Here is an 18,728-nt window from a genome sequence, read left to right on the forward strand (position 1 = left end):
ACCTGCCCTGGCTGAGCCGCCGCACGCGAGCCCACGGTCTCGTGCCAGAGATTTACCAAGGCTTTGCATGTTTTAAAAGTTGGTGTTATGTGTGAGAGAGTTAAAACTGGGTGGGTCGGGGGGAGACGGGGTCGACTGCGACGTCGCAACATATTATAGACAAGACCAGGCAGGAATAGAATTCATTAAGATGGTAAACCTAAAGGCGTCTCATATTAAAAGTGAAGATTTACATATTCAAAACACTTAAAAACGTCTGCATCGAAGTGCAGAAATATGCCAAAAACTAAATATTCGATTTATTTAAGGTTTAAATTTTATAATTATTCCTAAAATATATCTTGTCAATCTCAAAACAAAATAAATAAATAATTTCAAGAGTGGAGTATGCCAATAATCTTAAATAGGTGCAAATCATTTCAATGCATCTTCATTGCATTTTGGGAAAGTCAAATGTTTAGTGGATTTCTTTTTAACCCCTTTGAGGATTGGGTCTTGTTTTGTAATTATATAAGTGAGAACACCACATAGCAGATTCAGCACAGCTTTTAGTCATCAAAGCACGACCCGGAAGACCAGATTGGCTGACGCACGACTACGTTGCAGCAGTCCTAGTTTGTGCCTCAAGTTTCCCTGTTTCCAGAAAGAGAGAGAGAGAGAGAGAGAGAGAGAGACAAGATAGAGTACACGAAGTATCAGCACACTGCAAGTCACTGAAAACAGACACTCAGCGAAAGCATTCTGGTGAAGGGACGCTGATTGTCTGGAAAGGTTGGCATTGCCAGCTCCAGCGGATTTTGGGAGGACTGCCCTGAGCCTCAGCGCTTCACAAAGCACAACGAATCACCTCTGCTGTTCTCTCAAAGACGACACACGGACTTGGCCCCAGGACACATTTCTCTCTGGTGCGAAATGTCAAGAGGAAAAGGGGAATCATAAACGCTGGTAAGATGCGTTTTGTGTAGACTATCATTCGACACAGCTAGCGTAAAGTCGAGTAATGTGGTTAGATTATTCACGCGTTTTATGAACGAATTTACAATAAGGATATTTTAGCCTAAAGTAGGAGGATTATGATATTTTTAAGAGGTTAATTTTTAGTCAATTTTTTAATTCGATTTTGTTTCTTTACATTTCTATTCCAAACGGTTAAAAATAAATTACCCATAAAACATCAATTCCATATAATAATACATTGATTATAATAATGTCATATTATTATTATTATTATTATTATTATTATGCTGTTGTTGTTGTATTGGTGCTGTTGTGTCAGTAAATCAGTTAAAGTAAATATGACTACGGTTGCGATTATACATGGGCAAAAAATAAATAAAAATTGGTAAATACTAAATTCCAACAAGATATATGAACATTTCCACAACAACACTATTCACGTATATTTAATTTTTAAAACGATATTAATATATATGAAAATGCGTAGCTTGTTTCTAAATAATTTATAATTAGGCTGTATTTCAAATATATAAATATAATAATAAATATATATATATTTTTTTGAAATATGAATAAAACATTGCAGCCTATAGAACAATATTAAAATTAATGTGAAAATTCAAGTCTTTCTACTATTCGGCAAATCCAACGAGCGGAATAACAAATACGTTATTAAAATCGTAAATAAGGGATTTTCCGCTAACATTTCCAGGTTTTTAAATTATCACGACATTTTCACTCTTTAATGATTATATATGTGAAGGAGAATGAGGTGTGAGGTGAGCTGAGGAATTAGCTTTCTCTGCAATGCCCCAGGGAGTCCTGCAACAGCCCACCTGTACTGTTTATTTAAATCATTGACTCCGAGAGCTGTCAGCCACAAAAGGAGGGCGGACGCCCTGTCATCACCTTTCAGATTTATGACTGTCACGAAATCATTTTCCGATTAAACCAACGGTTTAAAATAGGTCTCATATGATACATAAAACGCATGCAAATAAATAAACCAACAAACATCGTTTTACAGTATACTAAATAATGCGGAGTGTTGGTTGAAATAAAAGAAGATGAGCTGATCTGCTCGTGTTATTCATGCTTCAGCAGAGGACGGTAGGCTGCCTGTATCTGCCCCCGAGTGCCCTGTCACAATCTAATTACCCGTGAGTAAAGGACAATGCCGCTTCAGCTGGTCTGTGTCATTCCCTCTATATCCCAGCGCCTGCTTATCTTCACAAACCCTTCTGTGCTGCTCTCTGCCCCCTCCTGCCCTCTTTTAACCCTACGGAGAATGATAAATGCGCAGTGAGGGAACGAACGGACTAACCCATTTCACGGCACCTGTTCATTAAGGGAATGATTACCTCCGTTTACGCGGCGCTTGTTTCCACCGACCTCAGCAATCGCTCTCCATTATTTTTTGATGCAATTAATTCAAGTAAAGTGACATCACAAACGTGACACCCGTTTAAAAGAAGAGACCAGACCATCGTGTCCACATGGGTTAGAGTCCTCAGACGGTGACTCTTTTGTTTAAACATTGACACCAACTGGAATACCGACCACATAGCCTATTTAGTTTATCTCTGCAGAATATTCTCCCCTGCAGGTGAGCTTAACCAAGAACCGTTATTAGCCTCAATACTGGTTGAGCTTGACCTGAGCAACCAGCCAGATAAATGCACAATAAACGATATATAATGTCTTATATGACTCTTTATTATTTAGTAGCCTTAGTTTATCATAACATCGTTTTCCATTAAGAGAGATAATTTTCAGAGATTGTATAGCTTTCACTTATCTCTGAAAAGTTTTCTTGTTAATTGATGTGAGTCTAAATGCATAATTACACAGCAAAATCAATCGCCATATTATTCGAGTTTGTTGGCTTCAAGGGTGTCCAGTCTTTTAGGACGGTTTAGGTATCCTGGCTAGTGTGTTAAAATGGGATAAAGCATCTGATTTTGTTAGACAAACCCAAACACCAAGGGCAGCTATCCACAGTAGGCCTATACGGTGACAACAAAAACATACAAAGTGTTGGCCTAACATGAAGCCCTTTAGTCCCAGTGCGTTACACCCTAGTACATAGACTTGCAAAATCGCCTCCGGATTTTTTTCTCTTCCTTTACCGAGATTCTGTGACGTCAAGTCACGGCGTCAGAGTGGCGGCCGGTAGGGGCTCCGAGCTCGCGCTCCAATTATTGCATGTCAATCATTATTGCTTCACAGGAGTGCACTGTGACTAAACCCCTCCTGTTTGAAATAAAAACGTTATCCTACAGGTACAACCATTATTTTGAAGCTATATTGTACAAAACTACTAATATTAATATAAATAGGCCTAATAATAATGTGACTCAAAGAACCAGTCTGTCACAGTGCCTAGTGGTCAGGTATCATGTGGCTCAAAAACAGTGCTCTCTTTGATTGATCCAACCAGACTAACTGGTTAAATTAATAATTAATATACACAAATCGTTGTAACAAGCAGTAGAGGCTGCAGAGCTACCAAAGGTGAGTAGCTACTGTTACTGGGTAGCTCTTACATACGCAAAAAAAGGTAGATATATTCAAACTAATGTCTTAAACTAATTCAAACTAATGTCTCATTAGTGAACCATCCGAAACAAATATCTGTAATAATTTAAGAACAATACATTTAATGTTTTTTATTGCATTACATTTGTTATTCACGCTCGCTCAGACAAAATAAATGTAAAACCAAAACCTGTGCAAATGAGGTCTTCAGTTGACTAACCTGAATCCATAGTTTATCTAAACGCTTATCAAGCTAATTGGCGACGTTCTGTCTTTCTGCCTGCGGTGGGCAAGCCCGCTGCTTGTTTTGCCATGAGATAATAATACGCAAGAATCAACGAAGCTGCCCTAATGGCCACCAATTGGCTCTATTTGGACCTGCCCATGCGACCTGTCGGCACCACCGAGAGACGAGCCCGCTATTAATATGTAAAGCGACGTTTGATCGCTTGAAACAGAATACAAAGACAGTGTTTTCACAAGAAGAATGTGGTGACAACTAATTTGAAACAATTAGACGCGCAAGAACAATAGCCTCCAATTTAGAGACCATAAAATACTCCTCCCCATTTAATGCCCGAGGTGTTAGGAGCTGTGTATGTTTGCATTAAGCATATATTGCATGTAACACTTTACTGTTAAATGTTTTGTTGTTTTAAGTAAATGTTAATGGTCACGCAACAGGTCGTTCTTGTATGTATGCCGATCACATCTCTTTAAAAGCCAATTATCATTTGCAACAAAGCCTGAATAGGAAAAAATAAAGTAATTGTGGGTTGGCATTATTTATTAATTTTTAGTGATAAAAACGGTTAAACAAATCGCATTAATCTTTTAGGTTTGTTAAACGTTTTATAACTATAAAACTGCAGCCTGGCATTCTTAATTCCAGGCTTTTTCTTTTGAGTAGAATACGACATTATCGGAGAGCAAACGTGAAGCTTTAAGAAAGCTAAAATATCTCAATAAATCGCTCTGCTGAATGATGAATCTTTCAGCTCTAATGTGACGCGCCGTAGGCCGACGGTCTCCGTGGCAGATAGGAAAGCGTGAGGTCCGAGCCAATGGCAGTAAGCGTGATCTGCTATTGGTTAAAAGAGCGATCACTGGCAGCCCGTGACTCCGCCCATGTTCGTAAGATATGGAATCTACTGGCGCCAGTTCCGACAGAACATAGGCACAATTCATTAATGAGACATCTCTTCGCTTCAGACAGCCGCAGAGGTTTTAAGGGAGAGTTTAAACAATTGAACCGCAGACAATTTAAAGCAGCGCAAATTACTAATGTCAACAAACGTCTTGAGGATTAACATTCTTTGTAAAGGACTAACACGACATAAATAAACACAGGATCGGAGTGTTGAAATGCCGCTTTGCGCCGTAAGTACTTTGCGATATATCTTTTAATTTACGTACATTTCAACTTGTAACGTATCTTCTAATTTTACACGTTTTTGTAGCCGTATTTCGGAGTAAAGGACTTTTGAGGCGATTAAGTGGGAGGATTGTTTATTTTTACGAATTTAGCCTACAATGCTTTCACTATCATTCTTTAGATCAGCCAAGTCCACTTTCTCGCACCCATTGATTTGTTTTTTCTCTTACAGGTGATCCTGAGGATTGTTGAAAACTCGAGGATTCTTAAAAGCTAAGGAGGACCTTTATTTTTCAGAAATAAGGGCATGTGCAGAAAGTGAATATAGGGCATCAGAAGCGCAGTTTTTACAGTAAAGTAACAACCAATATTTTAAAAAAATTTACAGGACCATAGTATTGCCCCCGAGTCTGTTAGTATTCGAAAAGTAGGCATCTAAACTTTTCGAAAACATTTTAATAACGGGCCCTTTAGACATGGAGGTTGCAGCCGATCAGTCTCGGTGGATGGCCCATCATCATGCGGTACTCAATGGCCAGCACCCAGACTCTCATCACCACGGGCTTACACACAACTACATGGAGCCCATGGCACCTCTTCTGCCTCCGGATGAAGTGGATGTGTTCTTGAACCATTTGGACTCGCAGGGTAATCCCTACTACCCCAACTCTCGGGCCAGGGTCTCGTATGGACAAGCGCACGGTATGATGCTGTTTTATGTCAACCTGCTCTTGTGTAAAAGATATACATTTTTGATGACAAAATGCCTTTTTTTAAATAACTCATGTAAAACAATTCAGAATTGTATATATTAAATTAATTTATAAGATACATTTTGACTTAACTTGACATTGTATTTTTAAGTTTACTTTGTATATGCCTACTGATGAATATTAATCAACTGCACTGATGAACTGAATAATGCTCTTATTACTGCAATAATTAATGCTTTAAGCATGGTTACATAGTATATTCGTAGCATATACACTGTCGTTTAAAAAGATTTTAGATGTACTTGTGTTTTTATATTTTGTAAAGTAAACAAAGTGGAGCCCTGTGAACATGCACCATTAGGTCAGTTTCCTGTTTATAAACAAATAGCATATTTTAGTGTTTCTTAATATCACTGGCTTAGTGGTGTTAGTGCGGCCTATAAAGATAAACACATCCCGTTAATTTTACGTTTCGATTTGCTGCTACAAAAATTATTTTTTTACAAGCGTATAGATTTTTTTGTTTTGTTTTTTAATGTTGATTTTGTTAGGTATGTGACCAGTCTCTCTATTTGTGTTCGATAGTTTAATTTATGTACCTACCTGCATGCTGCATACGTTATTTGTATCGACAACAATAACCTAGGCAGTGATGACAAAAATGCGTTGAAAATGTTAGATATCGGATTTCTTTAGTGCGTTCTGAACTGTCATCCCACGACGTATGTGTTGAAATGTAAAGATAAGAAGAAAAAGAAAATGTCCCGTGAATGACTTGAGGAAAGGGAAGTTCGTGTCAGTGAGAGAGAGAGAGAGAGAGAGAGGGAGAGAGATCAAGGCACTTCCCGGATGCCAAATCAAAACGAAAAAATTCCTGATGAACTTCTTAGTTCAAGTGTCTAATTTCTGTGAAGAACGGACTTCGTTGTAAATGTAAATTGCGTCGCTTTTGTGAGCCAACATCTGTTTAACGAGTGAGCGCGTTTTTTTTTTCGGGAAAACATCGGGAAAAAGTCAGGTCGATAGAAGGACAATTATTTTGTTGGCTGTGCTTACTTTGAACTTACATTGTACTGGGATGAATCGCTAAGTTTTTTGTCTCTGCGTAATTAATATTTTGGACACTTCTATTTGATCTCAATGTCGAGCTTGTTTTATTCGTGTACCGAGTCAACAGGTGAGAGTCAACAGTAACATTAATAAACTTTTTATTGATTTTAACCGACTCATGCTTTTACAAATTAATATTTCGAAGCAAATGCCGCTTGGCCGTAGTTTTCATTGCGAACTGAGCTTTATGTTTGTTTCTGGCTTATATTTTTCAGCTCGTCTCACGGGAAGTCAGGTCTGTCGGCCACACCTCATACACAGTCCCGGTATTCCCTGGCTGGACAGCGGCAAGGCAGCGCTCTCCGCCGCCCACCACAACGCCTGGGCGGTTAGTCACTTCAGCAAGCCCGGCCTACACCCCAGCGCCGGTTACCCGTGCAGCAGCAGCTCCAGCACTGCTCCCGTCTCTTCCCTCACATCTGCAACTCACTCCAGTCCGCATCCCCTCTACAATTTCCCCCCGACCCCACCGAAAGACGTCTCTCCGGATCCCGGTCCATCTTCCCCGACCTCCACCACCGCAAGAATGGACGAAAAGGAGTCCATTAAGTACCAAGTGTCCATCTCCGATGGGATGAAAATGGAGGGATGTAGTCCGCTCCGTGGAAGCCTCGCTATGAGCGCCCAGACACCGTCCACGCATCATCCCATCCCTACCTACCCGACATACTCTCTACCCGCACCACACGAGTACGGCGGCGGTCTGTTTCACCCGGGTACTCTCCTCAGTGGATCAGCGTCAAGTTTCACACCTAAATGCAAAAGCAAGACAAGATCGTGCTCAGGTGAGTTTCATAAGTTTTTGAGGTCAATAAACCTCATGAGAATTTATGTCACAGCCTCTTTGGCAGTTTTTAATATCTAAAATATTAAATATGCATATATACAAACCCGTCGTAATATTGGTGCCAAAATATCATATTTTTTGTCTTCATGTCTTATCTGCGCTATGAAACACAGCATTTTATGTAAATATATATCAAATTAAATGGATATCTCAGGGCCGCATTTAAAAAAATTGACATTATTTAGTTTAAGCATTACATCAAAGCTGGAAAATCAATATACAATCAAAGAGTTATTCTCTTAAAATAAACAAAACAAAAACAAGATGTTAATCACACAAACTACATGGCCGATAATTGTATGAACAATGTAACAGATTAAGTTAAAGACCAAGGTAGCAACCGACATATAATTTTAAAGCCTATAGATGTGTTAAAATGAATACAAAATATTTAATTAAAATACAGGCATATTTCATAAAATGTTTTCAAACGTTTTGATTACTTGAAAATAATATAGAGGCAGAATTCTTTATCTCAAAAGACTGCATGGATGTTTTTCTGGCTTTATATGCCTTTTAAGATGAATGATTTACTTTGTTAAGGGTGGGATACTTCTTCCCATGTTGTCTTTTATATTGAGCCTTTATTGCGCTCAGAATGTTGAAGAGTCACGACGCGCTGGCTCCAGTCATATCCTGTATACCTTCAACTGAACAAATCACGACATACACCCCCCTCAGGCCTCCTACGACCCCAATACTAACAAAATCCCGACGGGACAGGCCTTCATAGGCGACAGGACCCTGCTGTTTGTGCTCTTATTTATGCACGACTTTGACTTGTTTCCCTGCGCAAGGAGAACGTTCATTTTAATAAATGTATTTATTATAAAGTGGTTACACTATCAATGTTACACATATTAGGAGTAAATATAATTGCACAAAAATAAGAATAAGTAACAAGATGCTCCACGAAATAATTTACAATACTTATTTAATAACGCAGTGAAGAAAATCGTAACGTCCTTATTAGGCTACTTATATTTATATCCTACGTAAACATCTTAATTTAGCACAATTCTTGTGTGGAAAATTACTCTGCACCGTGCCAAGAATATGTTAGGCATAAATTGCCAGTTTGTCTTACAAAATGCCAGTATGGTGTAAGATAAAAGCCATGTCAAATTATTGTAGATTTTAGGTAAAAAAAAAAATAAAAATGGCCAGGTGACATTTTTTTTATATGGCAACTTCTAAACTGTTTGTATTCAACTCAAATATCCTTTTATACTTTACCATGACTAAATCAACCTGACAACATTAGGTTACAACATCAAACATTTTTTTTTTTAGATAAACAAAAAATATATTAATTGTAATTATTGCATGTTACCAGTATTAGTCTACAAACTCAATGCTACAAGCATTGGGAAGAAAGCACTTTGATTGACATAAATATTACTTTTTAAAGATCACTTTCAGGAATGTTAATTGAGATTGTAAAATGAGTCAATACTACACATTTACTTCAGATTAACCTCTATTAACATTGCCACACCTTCAGTTTGTGTAGCTGCATGGCCATTTTCAGCTAACACTCCAAACACCAAGTTTCAGTACATTGAGAATGCGAACGATGCCTCAACCCAAACTAGCTCTGCAGAGAAGCGACTAAAAATGACTGTAGCTATTACAACACATCGCATACACTTCAAAAGGCCATCCATTCTCCAGGGCGGATTCTTTTTTCTGGTCAGGGTGGGACAGCGACTGTCTTACATTATAATGTGAATAACAGAGATGTAAAAGAGCACATGAGCACCAGGGCCTTTTCAGGAGGTTAGGGTACTTAAGAACAGGACAAGCCTGGTGCAGATACAGCTTACTTGTGTCAGTTGCTCTTAAAGATGTAGCTGCCAAAATAAACCAAATGTGTTTGAATAAAGTCTTTCTACAGTAGACCAGCGAAACGGTTGATCAGATCAACACTATTCCACATAGTCAAGCAGTGTGTAACCTAACATTACATCCACAAAAACGGGCACCTTTACAAATTCCAATATAGATGATGCAATGCTTTTTTTTAAAAAGCAATGAGTGTCAAAGTGAATGCCATTGCTACTTATTTGCTAATTAACTTGGGAGTTTGTTTTATTGCCCAGACTGGTTCTCGCCATGACCCCTGTGTTCCTGTATCGTACAACGAGTGTGAACCTCTTAATTATATAAATTTCCCTTTGCCTTCCTCCACTTGAATTCTGCACAGAGGGGCGTGAGTGTGTGAACTGCGGAGCCACCTCCACCCCGCTTTGGCGGCGAGACGGAACCGGCCACTACCTGTGCAACGCGTGCGGCCTGTACCACAAGATGAACGGCCAAAACAGACCCCTAATCAAGCCCAAGCGCAGACTGGTGAGTACCTTCAGAATTCCTTCAGTTCGCACACATGAGAACGAGAGCTAAATAGCAGAGTCCGAGCACAATTCCAGGAAACTTATATTTTCCCTATAATCTTCCTGGAATTGTTTGTGACCCTCACCCCCTGGCGATCCCCTACCCTGCCTGTTACAATACTGCTACTATTGCCATTGTTACCGCTATCATTATTGCTTCTAGTTCTGATACTGTCACTGATACCAATGCCCACGCCGGTGTAATTATCACCACTCCACACTGATAGAGAAACAGCGTGCTTACTGACCTGTCGCCGCACCGCTGCCCTAACTCATCTCTTTAGATCTTGCTGTTTGATTTTTTTCTAGGGGTGTTTTTAGATCCACATGGCATTGGTTTTGTTTTGTGGCACTTGGTTATGATTCTGGCTTTATTTCATATCCGCTGTCATCATTTGATATTCTCATTTCATTTCAATAGGATGAGATGTTTAAAAGATTTTTGTTTGTTTGCCTTTGTTCATCTTAGTTTTATGTTTGCATTGAAATGACGGATAGAAACCAAAACTAAAGTATCAAATTCAAGTTTGTTTTGTTAGCTGTTTTTTTCTTTTGAGAAATCAAAAAGCAAGATGTGTGAAAAGTCAAACTTTATTATATTTTAATATAGTTCTTTGTCTCATCTTTACTTTTTATAAAAATATAAACGGGTTATCTTTTTTTAATAAAATGCAGTGTTTCTGGGCTATAGAGAATGAATTGCAACTATTTATCCAGCATTGAGATTATATGAAAACACCCAACTATTTAAGGAATACAGGAAGGATATTTTTCACATTTTTCCTCTGACATAATCTTAATTCACCCTTTATTGGGTGAAACCCTATATCTCTATCTCTGTCTGTTTCACTCTGTTATTGAGTCATTTCTTGCAGTCTTTTAAAATGTGACATAATATTATCATAGAGATTAGTTTGAAGACACAACAAGCCGTTTAATTGAATGAGACTCTCTTTTTTTCTATCAGCCATGTGTCATAATTTAATTTTCACTTGGCTAAGTGACCATCAGAGTGTAAATATGACCCTCTCAAAGGAAATCTTATTTTCAGTTGAAATAGAGACATACACAGCATGTCAACAGTGAGCCTTACAGAATTACAAAGTGACTTTGAAAGTGAAATTAAAATGCAGGCCATTAGATTGTAATAACCAATTAAGCTGATAATATTCTTTATTGGTTTTAGTAGTAATATAGTCTTGACATTTAGTTTATTATGTAGGTTTAGTCTTTCTTTCTCTTTCTTTCTTTCTTTCTTTCTTTCTTTCTTTCTGTTCTCATGGTAAAAAAGGCCACAGGGTTTTCCATGGAGTCAGTGTGCTGGCCCATGCTTTTGCATTTTGGACTGAAGTGTTTTCAGAGCGCTGTTCAAAGGCCATCCAGTTGTTTCCTATCCGGATATCTGCCCGGGCCCGATAAGGAAGCCAGGCTCCCGGGTGTTTCCGTCTTCAACAAACCCGGCTGAATTTTTTCTGGCCCCGGCAGGCCCGTATGACATATACTGTAAAGCGATTATCAGAGCACTATGTGTGAAGGGGCAGGGGCAGGGATTGGAAAATAAATGGATTTATACTCTGCTCTCTTGTTTGTCAGGCTCGACTGGCACTGAGTTGAAGTATCGGAATGTGCGTGTTTTTGTTGTCGTCTGCGTTTCGTTTAATTTTGCGCGTTTTTTATTCAGAACTATTATTTCAGGGTCTTATTAATATTTAAATCGTTAATGAACACAAATAGCATGCAATAGATCTACGTATGTGTTGGGCTGTGGGGGGATGGCATTGCATGTCTAAGCTACAACCCATAAATGTTTCTTGTTATGTGTGAAAAATTGATCTGAAACGGACAAAAACGAACAGAGGTTTGATGACCCGGCTTTGCAGTTGCCCCGCCCACAAAACGTTTGATTCCTGGCATCGGGCGTTAAAAAATTATCATCTATATATATATATATATATTTATATTTGCAGAAGTAGGCATATGACATACATTTTTTTTGGATAAAGGTCAGCAACAACGAAATTCACCGGTAGGGTTTTTCTAATAAAGGCACAAATTAGAAAATTAAATTTACCTTGTTTGAATGCGCAGAATATATTTAATTATACCAAACACGGAAGCGACTACCTGTAAGAGATTTCATATGTTCAGGACGCATTTTTAACGTTATTTTGGGATTGTTTTGAAATACTAGAGTACACACAGCAACAGTGAGTCATAATAATCATCACTCCTTCAGATTCTTATCGTGGGCTATACATTTACTTCAACCTAAAGCGCATGTTTAATATTACACTGTGGAGAATAGAAATGCAGGATGGTATGCACTCTGTACGACGATAATATTCACAAGAAAAACAATAAAAATACGAGCGTTGCTAGAATAATGCAACCCAATCTAACAACATACGGCTGCAATATATAGGATAATGTTATAATAAACTAACGATAAACTATTCTTACGCAAAAAATAATAACCCGAATTTACTTGAATTTACTCTAAAACTTACCTATCAATACGGTTGCCAAGCAACAGAACAATTTATTAAGTAGAACCGATGTCCAGTCACAGTTTTGCGTTTTATCGGCCCACATCAAGTATTATAACAGCGTTTTCAAATAAAATGAACAAAAAAATAATTTATGAAATGTCTTTAGGCCTACTCATGAAATACCACTAGCAACTGTAATGAATGATGTTTTAAATCTAGTACCCATCATTAACATTCTCTCTTGTCTTTACACAGTCTGCCGCGAGACGAGCCGGCACCTGCTGCGCGAACTGCCAGACGACCACGACCACTCTGTGGCGGCGCAACGGGAACGGAGACCCGGTGTGCAACGCCTGCGGGCTCTACTACAAACTCCACAACGTGAGTATTAAAACCCACAAACACAGAAAGTGACAGTGAAGTGGTCAAGTGGGCGGACAGCTTGTATCGATTTAAGAGAGGGAAGAGCGAGGTCGGGGACGCAAAGCCGGCTTTCTCTGTCAGGCGGAGCCCGTTGACCGTTTTTCTGTTTAGATTAATCCAGCTTTGTTTCAAAGGAGGGCGTTATTCCCAGGAGGCGCTGCCATTCATGATACGGCGTCAGTCATATCAATACCGAGTTGTCTGAAACTTGCTTTTTAATGTTAAGCTTGGCGGCGAGCTCTTTAGCAGACGAATAAATACATTTCACTTTAATGAAATGAGCGAAACAAAGAGAGAGAGAAAGAAGAGAAAGAGAGAGAGACTGCTGAGCTCGTGCAATTTCGTGACAGCTGAGCTCGGCAATGTTTTATACTAAGTCAAATTTTTTGTAAAGAGTTTGTAAAATATATAAAAACAAAAGTCTATTTAGCATAAATAATCATGTAACAAAGCATCTAAAGTGTAGATTAGCATGTCAGGTAATCTAAAAAATGTCCCATATGTGGCAACATCTAAATTAACTAGTTTTTTTCCTGTAAAATATGATTTATTGTGATTAAATCTAACTATAGGTTGCACAAAAAAAGTCGATTGAAAGGTTACAAAAAGTTAAAATTGGTTCATGTTTCGCAAGAATGACATTTTTGTATATTATTTGCTCACTACATCCTCTAATTTCTCAACCACACCTTTCTGATGTTCCTCTTCATTAACCTATCCCATCTCCCTTTTCTTGTAGGTCAATAGGCCACTGACCATGAAAAAGGAGGGCATCCAAACACGCAACCGCAAGATGTCCAGCAAGTCCAAGAGGAGTAAGCGATCCGGAGAGGGTTTCGAGGAGCTCTCCAAGTGCATGCACGACAAGACCTCTCCGTTTGGCAGTGCCGGTGCCCTGGCAAGCCACATGCAACACATGGGCCACCTGCCACCTTTCAGCCATTCCGGTCACATGCTGCCCACGCCGACTCCTATTCACCCGTCATTCAGCCACCCTCACCATTCCAGCCGGTCACCCGCCTGGGCCGAACCTCACTGAAGTTCCACCATCACGTGCATCCCCTCACCAGAGGCCTTGCATTAGCTCCACCATGCCTAACATCTCCACGCACCCCCCTCCCGTCGACAAATCTTCCACAGATGCGGGACACGAAGGGGTCCATGCTGGGTTTGTTTTTTGGTTGGACTTTGTCATCATATCACCGACCATGTCAACTTGTACAGAGGACGGTTTGCGCGTTTCTAAGCACCTCTCGCTGGACGCTGAGAACGCTCACAGAGCAGAGGGTTTTACTGAGTCACTTTGGTACTGTCCTGAAAGAGAGGATGTGTCTTTGCAGAATCATTCATTGAGGAAAGCCACCTCAGAACTTTCTAGCAAAGGACTCTACACATACAAGAGAGAGAGACCACTAATTTTATCCCCCCTAACATGCTGGAATACACCCCCTTTTTGGGCATGACTCCCTCTGAATGGACTTTATGGATACGACATACGCAAACAAATGTTTATAAAGGTTGTTATTATCGTTATTGTTATAATTGTTATTATGATAATTTATTTTCACTCTTTATCTTTTATTTTGCCTTCCTCAGAACACATTGTTATATTATAAATATTATTTGATTGCTATTGATGAAAAAAACACTGACCTATCCTAGCCAAGGCAATGTTGCCGAGCTGTACGTTTTTATCATTTTCCATTACACAAATAAAGCGAAATAAAGTTTTAATACTTCATTGTTTCCCGTTTCTGTATTTGAGTACCTCCTTGTTAATGTTACGTGAAAGCAAAGATGTATATTTACAGTCGCTCCTCACTTAAATGGAGACGTTTCTGTGGCCACATACTGGTTTGATCATGTATGTTTTCAACTCCAGGGCATCGCATTTCCCCGCAGTTACTGTAGTTTAATATGAGAAACACACACGGATGCCAAAACATGGACGAGACCAAACACAAACACACCCAAGCGCTCAGATACGCTGCTGCTCCGTACACTATGTGTCAAATGAAATTTAATGTTACCTAGACATTGCTGATTGCTTAAATGTAAGCAATATCAGATGCACAAACTAATGCAGTCCAGTATGGATGACGGTCCGTTCCATTTTACAACTTTCATCCCACATAAACCCTCTGAGGTTGCTTTACTTTGACACATACTCCAGGCACTTGTAAATGCAAATAATGCCACATAAATATCTTCAGAATATACCGTACAATATACTTTATATTTAAAGTATTTCAAATGTTTCCCCCATTTTATCTCACATGCTTCAATCCCTCCTTCACGCTTGTCTTTATGGAGTCAAAGGAAAAGTAAGCAACAGTTTGGTGCAACAGACATAAAGAGAAAAAAAGAGAGTGAGTATAAGAGAGAGCGGGACAAGAGGAAGGAAAGGCAATCAGTCCAGTCCATGAACAAACACGTGGGGGGCAGTTTGGGACCTTCTCCCACAGATGTGCTCGCAGCTGAGGTTTGCAGGAAACAGCTCTTAACCCGGTCTCATTTTCAAGCTATTTAACCCAGCGCAGAGACTGAGGAAACCATCAGCTCGGCCAACAGTTAATGAGAGAGACCCAACAACAGCGAGGACCATGCTGAGAAGAGGCCGAGTGCAGGTCAACATTGACTGTTGCACAAGTGCTAATGCCCATCCCCCTTTCAAATAATTACATACACTTCCTTTGTTTTCTATTTTATTGACCTGATCCTTAATTTTTAAGAGTTTATATTAGACATCAGTTAAAGATTCAATCCAGTAACACATTCCTTACGACTGAGAGGCTGTTTACACCTGATATTAAAGCACATGTTTTTGGTCGATCAGATAACAAGTGGACGAAGCTAAATACAGGTATAAAACGTTTTCGTTTCGGAAATGACTTCTAGCGCAAGCTTACAGTGTTCAGCGCCATCTTTAGGCTTTCAATCATATAACTAAACAGTTCCTCTCCACTTTTTTCAAAAGTTGCGCAAGCTTATTTTGCATAATGCGCTGACATATCAGAGAAAGCTCTTACATATACATGTACTGTGAAGCATGTTTACTAACAACACAAGCAGCGGACTCTAACAATTAGTTAGCGTCAATTTAAACCCGACATGTCAAACCCGCTCGCGTTTAGACAACATAAGCCCACAGATCACCCCCGCAAAGTATTCAGGACAGAAGCAGCCGAAAGTGGACCAAAAAGAGACCAGGTGTAAACGTGAATGTGTCTCTCTCGTCCACTTGTGATCTGATCAGCCTGATCTCACAAAATACATGAAATAGTCACACATTATTTTGCTCAGTTTTGTGTGACATTAGTCCCTTTCACACATGCAGTCTTTACTGGTAATTTACTGGTAATTTGCAGTTAACAGATCATGTGTGAACAGAACCTTTCCGGTAAATCAGTGCTCCCAATTTACCAGTAAGACAGGTTGTAAGATTACCAGTAATTTACCGGTAAGCGCTATGTGTGAACGAAAAATATAGGATTACCGGCATTTAGAGTGGACGACGTCAGATCGCGCTGACAGCTTCAGACCAATCATAATGTTTCAATACAGATGACGCGTTTACCCCCGCACTGTTTTAAGGACGTTTCCACACACACGCTGGTTGAAAGTCGAGCACACCTGAAGTTTACGTCCACATTTCTTCACCAAAGTTGTTTAAATCAGCTTACCACCTACTTGCCGAATTGCCGACGTCCTTAGCGCGCTCTCTGTGAAGCCTAAAATGCAAACAGTACTGTTGTTTAAAACGCATTTTCGGTTTGACGTCGCCTCATGCAATGTTGTTTGGTTATGAGCAACTTCGCGACTGTCAGAGTTTACCACAGACGTAAAAACAACAAAATACGGACCGTGGATATGAACGACGTGGATTGTTTACAAATAAAACACTGAACTCAACGCGCGCCACAGGTACTTTCGCTTTCTCAACGAATTTACCGGTATTTTGATACTGATCGTGTGTATGATGTCTTATTGGTAAAAAGACGGAATGTCACTGCATGTGTGAACAGCACATTTTTGTATTTACTGGTAAATTCATTCTGGTAAATTAATGGTAATTTACCAGAATTACTGTGTGAAAGAGGCTATTGTTACGTATTTCCACGATTTTACGTGCCCCTGCCACGACTTTCTTTTCCGTGACAATTTCACGTATTGGTTACTCAGCTGTTTTTCCTTTTTTTTTTTACAATTGTCGCTTCGGTTTGGGGTTAGAACAACTTTCTGTTACATAGAATGACATCCATACCCAAATCCAACTCTAACATCAGGCGACAATGGTTTAAAAATGCACATGAAAAAATTGTATAAACCAATACTAAAAGTGACATCCTAACGCAAATCTAACTCCAAACCAAAGCGACAATTGTTTAAAAATAGGAAAAACAGTTGAGTAACCAATACGGGAAAGAAAAGTCGTGGCAGGGGCAGGTAAAATTGTGGAAATACGTGACAATGTCATGCAAAACTGAGCATATAAATGTGTGACTATTTCCGGAAATTTGTGAGATCAGATTTGATCTGATCAGCCAAAACGCATCTTAATACCAGGTATAAACAGCATCTGAGAGCCATGGCCTAGTGTTTAGTCCATATTATTGGTTTGAATCTGGCTTGCAACATTAGTTAATTATTCCCCATTTATATATTACTCAAACAAAATCACAAAAAGTTATCTTTAAATTTGTATATATTTTTCTACATTCTAAAAAAGTGCTACAAAGAGCTCTTCATAGTTATATCACAGAAGAACAAAGGTTTAAGTCAAAGATTTTTTAAGGAACCATTTTTTTACATTTTTATGGTCTATAGAACCGTATTCCACTACAAATAACCTTTGATGCAACAATAAGGTTCTGTACACTGTAAAAAAAAATTTGCTGCCTTAAAATTTTTGTTAAATCAACTCAGATTTACAAGTCATGTCAACAGAGATGAGTTGTCACAACTTATAAAATATAGTTGAGAAAAGTCACTTAATTTTAAAAGTTATAACAACTCACCTGTAGTCAAGATAAATAATGGTAAGTTGAAATTCGAGTTGATTCAACAAAGAATTTACAGGCAGCAAAGTATTTTTTTACAGTGTAATAAAGTTTCATTATGGAACCATACAGCCAATGCTATCGTACGTATTTAACAAGGTGGCTAATTCGTATTAAATTTGTTCGACCACATTTTTTGTAGGATTAGGCACTTGTTTTTATGATAATTATATGTTTTGCGCTATTAACTTCGTAAGAATTCATACAATTTAACCAACTTGTAAAATATGTAAGAGATCAGGCTAATACAGCCCAACAAAAAAATGTGTGATAGTGACACTAGCTGCGTTTCCACCCTACAAATTGCGCAAATTGAAAATGTGCCTAATATAACATTATAACAATTAACTCCCACATATCGCAAAAACGCAACGTTCAGATGAAGTGGGATTTTAGGAAATTTGAAAAAGGAAAATATCTCAAAACTGAAATGGAAACAGTTTTTCTACATTTTTGCGTAAAAGTCACATGATAGTTTAAGAATATGATGCGGTATGTTTGGTTGGAGGACAAGACTGAAGAGGTGTGGTCGACTTCATGTGGTGCAACAACAACCGAAAAGCGCATGACTTCAATGTCATCAACATGTCGGTCTGCGTGGCGCTGTAAGAAGTCAAACACATCCATTGCCATGGTTTTTAAAATGAGTTATCGCAAGAAACAAAATTACGTTTTAGTGGCATAACATCTGTTAATGGAAACGCTGTCATATCGCAATCGTTTTTTTGTTGACGTTTAGAAAATAACGCTAACGTTTTTGTGCAAATCCTGAATGGAAATGCAGCTATTGAGCCTTTTGCTTAACTCTTATTTTTATTGTCTC

General features: G+C 38.8%; 1 protein-coding gene across 4 annotated transcripts; it reads left to right on the top strand.

Annotated features, from left to right (window-relative positions):
- Positions 1-643: 643 nt before the first annotated feature.
- gata2a (GATA binding protein 2a) lies at positions 644-14,584 on the top strand. Of its 4 annotated transcripts, none has more exons than XM_073875880.1 (6): positions 644-945; positions 5,103-5,572; positions 6,909-7,477; positions 9,734-9,892; positions 12,678-12,803; positions 13,585-14,584. In XM_073875880.1, the coding sequence occupies exons 2-6, from the start codon at positions 5,347-5,349 to the stop codon at positions 13,882-13,884; spliced, it is 1,380 nt and encodes a 459-aa protein (XP_073731981.1). In that variant the 5' UTR covers positions 644-945; positions 5,103-5,346; the 3' UTR covers positions 13,885-14,584. The 4 variants fall into 4 exon arrangements, with proteins under 4 accessions (XP_073731981.1, XP_055040300.1, XP_073731980.1 ...); XM_055184325.2 differs by lacking the exon at positions 644-945 and adding an exon at positions 4,658-4,875 and having other exon boundaries at positions 6,909-7,478; positions 9,747-9,892; XM_073875879.1 differs by lacking the exon at positions 644-945 and adding an exon at positions 4,658-4,875.
- Positions 14,585-18,728: the final 4,144 nt, after the last annotated feature.

This window comes from Misgurnus anguillicaudatus, chromosome 14 (genome assembly GCF_027580225.2).
Source record: "Misgurnus anguillicaudatus chromosome 14, ASM2758022v2, whole genome shotgun sequence".
NCBI classification, from domain to species: Eukaryota; Metazoa; Chordata; class Actinopteri; order Cypriniformes; family Cobitidae; genus Misgurnus; species Misgurnus anguillicaudatus.

Coding starts and splice junctions, on each gene's coding strand:
- gata2a (XM_073875880.1), top strand. CDS start 5,347: ATGGAGGTTGCAGCCGATCAGTCTCGGTGGATGGCCCATCATCATGCG. Junction 7,478..9,733: donor GCAAGACAAGATCGTGCTCA/GGTGAGTTTCAT, acceptor CTTCCTCCACTT/GAATTCTGCACAGAGGGGCG. Junction 12,804..13,584: donor TCTACTACAAACTCCACAAC/GTGAGTATTAAA, acceptor CTTTTCTTGTAG/GTCAATAGGCCACTGACCAT.